General features: G+C 58.1%; 1 protein-coding gene across 1 annotated transcript in view; it reads left to right on the forward strand.

Annotated features, from left to right (window-relative positions):
• URM1 (ubiquitin related modifier 1) overlaps nt 1-2,224 on the forward strand; it is a 19,331-nt gene extending 17,107 nt beyond the window's left edge. Inside the window, exons 4-5 of the mRNA XM_008060651.2 lie at nt 762-810; nt 1,156-2,224. Coding sequence (XP_008058842.1) covers nt 762-810; nt 1,156-1,224 — 118 coding nt within the window. The 3' untranslated portion in view covers nt 1,225-2,224. The remainder of the gene's footprint in view (nt 1-761; nt 811-1,155) is intronic.
• The last annotated feature ends 1,323 nt before the right edge of the window (nt 2,225-3,547 follow it).

Raw genomic sequence — 3,547 nt, forward strand, 5'->3', positions numbered from 1 at the left:
GACGTAGCTGGCACAGTTGTGAGGCTCATTTATCTGCCTTGAAGCAGGGGTTGCCAGCAGCTCCTGAGGGCTAGGGCTGCCATCTGACCCCTGCTTCATGCTATGGCCCATCAGTCCTAGAGCTCACCCCTAAGGCCAGCAGTGCTCCTTGGGTCACTGCCAGCAAGAGCCAGGCTAAGCTGCCAAATGTTGACTTACCCTACCTCATGCCAGGCAGGACTGTTCTTTAGTGTTCAGATGCTCAGTGCCACTGTAGCCAACCCTGATTCAGAGGAGCCAAAATAGCCTCCTCTCCCCGATGGGCATGTGCAAGGGCCAGAAACCCAAGTTCTTCATTTCCAGGACAGAGGAGACTGAGGTTAGAGCCCTGGAAAGTGTGCTGCTACTGCTGGCTCCCATAACAACCAGTGTGGCAAGCCAGCACCCACATACCAGTGCCTTTCCTCCCCCGCAGGCCTTGGGGGCCTGACACTGTCTTTTCGCCTGAGAAACTGATGCTCAGAGAGACAAAATGACTTGCCCAAGGTTCAGGTGGTGGAACTGGCTGGTATTTGCACCCATTTTCTGTCTGGCCCCAAGGACCATGACTGTCTGATCTTGCTTCCTTTACGTAAACTCCAACTGGCCTCCCCTCCCTGGGAGATCTTAAGCCAGACCCCGAGAGAAGGCTCCCTGTCCCACTCCCCTGCAGCCCAGAGCGCTCAGCCTCTCTTCACCTGCTGCGACCGTCTGCTTGCTACTCACTGCCATCTTTCCCACAGGCGGCCAGGAATTCTGGTGCTGATTAATGATGCCGACTGGGAGCTGCTGGTCAGTACCTTGGGGCTATCCCTACCCCAGCCCTGGCCCTCACTGCTTCACTGGGAAATCCTTGGGCCTCTCCTCAGGCCCATACGAGGTGGCTGGATGGTCCCCCGCCCCACCCAGCCCACATGACTCAAGTCTCTCATCCCCAGTGAGGAAGGGATGGGATCTGGGAAAGCAGGAGCTCTCTTCCATCCCAGAGATTTGCAAGGTGACGGATTGGGTACCTGTTTGTCTGGTGGAGTCTCTCTCTCCCAGAGCAATCCGCTTCGCTCCCTGACCCTCCTAGCACCTGGAGCAAACTGGGAAGGTAGCCCTGAGGGTGTCCTGCTCCTCTCTCTCCTGCACCAGGGTGAGCTGGACTACCAGCTTCAGGACCAGGACAGGATCCTCTTCATCTCCACGCTGCATGGTGGCTGAGGGCCCCTCTCTGGGCCTGGGCATTCGGAACAATCAGACATCTCCTTGGGCCCTGCTTCCACTTCCACTTCTCGTCTCCCGGCCCCCTTGGCTGCCTTCTTTCCTGCTGTATCCCCGAAGCTCCCTCCAGGCAGGGAAAAGAGGCCAGGTGCTAAAAATGAGCCTTTCTCCAGCACGTGAGAAGGCAGGAAGGCACCGAGCAGGCACTCCCTTTCCCAGCAGCGGAGCGGGGGAGGGCACCCTTCTGGTTGTCAGGAGTGGAAGGGGACTCTGCGGCCAGGTGACCCAACTGCCTTCCACCCCTTGTGGCTCGGTCTCAGCACCAAGTGACCGCTGACAAAGCACTCCAGCTCCTGGGCCACGGTGCCTTCATGGGGAAGATGAATGGACCTGAATGGCTGATGGGAGGCCCCTCCCTTCTCAAAGGTTGGAGGTGTCTCCGCCTCAGTTTCCCCATCTGGATAGCTAAGGGCTCTGCCTGTCCCCCACTGATATCCTTATGGAACCCCAGCTGGGGTCCCCTATTCAGTGCTGACCACCCCCCCCAGCAGCTGCTCTTCCAGTCACACCCCTCCTCCTGCTCCCCCCATCCCCAGCCCTTGACCCTGTCTGGCCTCCCCCACCACAAGCCACCAGATGGGCTCCTGAGACCCTCCCCAGGCTGCTACAGCTCATTCTGCTGGGAGTGGAGAGGGGGAGGGAGTAGGCTAAACCTTGGGCTGGCAGATAGAGGCCTGGGGGGATGAGCGTGCCTCAGTTTCCTCCTGCAAACAACTGCTGTAGTATCTGAAAACTGAAGAGATGCTGAATGGCACAAATGCAGGCTTCTCCCTTCCCACCCGCAGGAGGCAGGACAGGGGCAAGCAGTACCTGGTAGGCAGTGCCAGTCACTTTCATTAGATGTTTGCCCCTCCTCCCGCCATCTCTTCTGGAAGTCTTGGGGCCTTAGTGCCTGCAACAGCTGGCCTTGGACAAATAAAAGACTAGGTTGTTTACTGGCCTCACTTAGCGCTTCATCCTGAGAAACGGGTAGCACCCACATCCCCCCTGCCATGGTCCCTGTGCAACCTCTCTTTCCCCAGCTCAAAACTGCCCTTCACCCCCAAGGGGGTTGGGGGTTAGTCGAATAGGGCCATCTGGAGAAGGGGGTGGAGAGCCAGTCTGTGCTGACCAGTCTAGGTCCCAGGACGCGGCCCCACTCGTCCGTCCAAGGCCAGGCTTTGTCCCACCAGCTGCAGCCAGCAGACTCAGAACCCAGAATGGGGGTGGCATGGATAAGACTGCTGAGCCTCCCTCTCCACTCTCAGCAGAAAGAGCTTTTCTCCAGGTCAGGTTCCCCAAGACCTGGAGAAAAGAGCTTCGTTTGCAGGAGGGAGACCTCAAAAAAGAATTAGGGCGCTAACAGCATCCCGCCCAAAATGACGCTTTTTGTAAGATGTCAGTAATTTAAGGTGGAATTTAAGTGAAGACAAAAATGCCAGAGGGTTGTCCCGGCAGTGTTGGGGGTAGGGGGCAGGTGCACATCTTCCTCTAAGGACAGACGACCCTGGCTGGTGGGCTTCTCTCCAGCACTGCTGCAGGTGGAGGCCCTCTGGGCTTGTGTGTGGGTGGGAGCAGCCATGTTGGGGTAATGGGTAGGAGCTGGTCTGGGTGCAAATTAAGGCCAATGCTGGGGTCCGAGTGCAGAAAGATATGATCCTTACTAGGTGCCGAGGTCAGAGTCTTCATGTTGGGGAACAGAGCAAGGGACTTGAAACGGCCCCCTGCAGCCTCACTTTTAGAGACTCAGTCTCTCCTAACCTGAAGGTCCCTTCCCTGCCACCAGTCCCCTGAGCGGCAGGAGAGGCCCGTCGTCCCAGCCGGGCTTCCAGGTCCTGGGAATGGCACTAGGACTAGAAATGCTTTCCCAGCCTGTGTGGGGTGGAGGGGGTGAGAGATGTGGGACATCCCCCTCCCGCCACACCCCAGTCAGTGCTGAGGAGTCGGGCTGGGAGTTGGGCTGGAAGTCGTGCTGGGAAAGCCGGGTTCTCCGCACGCCGGTGAAACTGGCCAGGGCCACGACCACTTCGGGTCCTTTTTAGCCCCGAGTCGGAAAAGGGTCAGAGACGAATGACCCGGGCTCAGCCCCAGCAACTCCTGACCCCTGCATTCGAGGAAATAAACGAGTAAAACCCCACTATCTCCGAAGATTTTTCTTTAATGAAAAATATTCGTTTGTCCGAGTTCTGTTTCCAAAGCCGAGGCGCTCGCCGGGCTGGAGCGCATCGTTCCGACGCTTTCCCGACTCTGGCCGCGGCTGGGGGAGGCTCAGCCCACCCGTCCG

This window comes from Carlito syrichta, unplaced genomic scaffold (assembly GCF_000164805.1).
Source record: "Carlito syrichta isolate Samal-C Ts95f unplaced genomic scaffold, Tarsius_syrichta-2.0.1 Scaffold304686, whole genome shotgun sequence".
Taxonomy (NCBI): domain Eukaryota; kingdom Metazoa; phylum Chordata; class Mammalia; order Primates; family Tarsiidae; genus Carlito; species Carlito syrichta.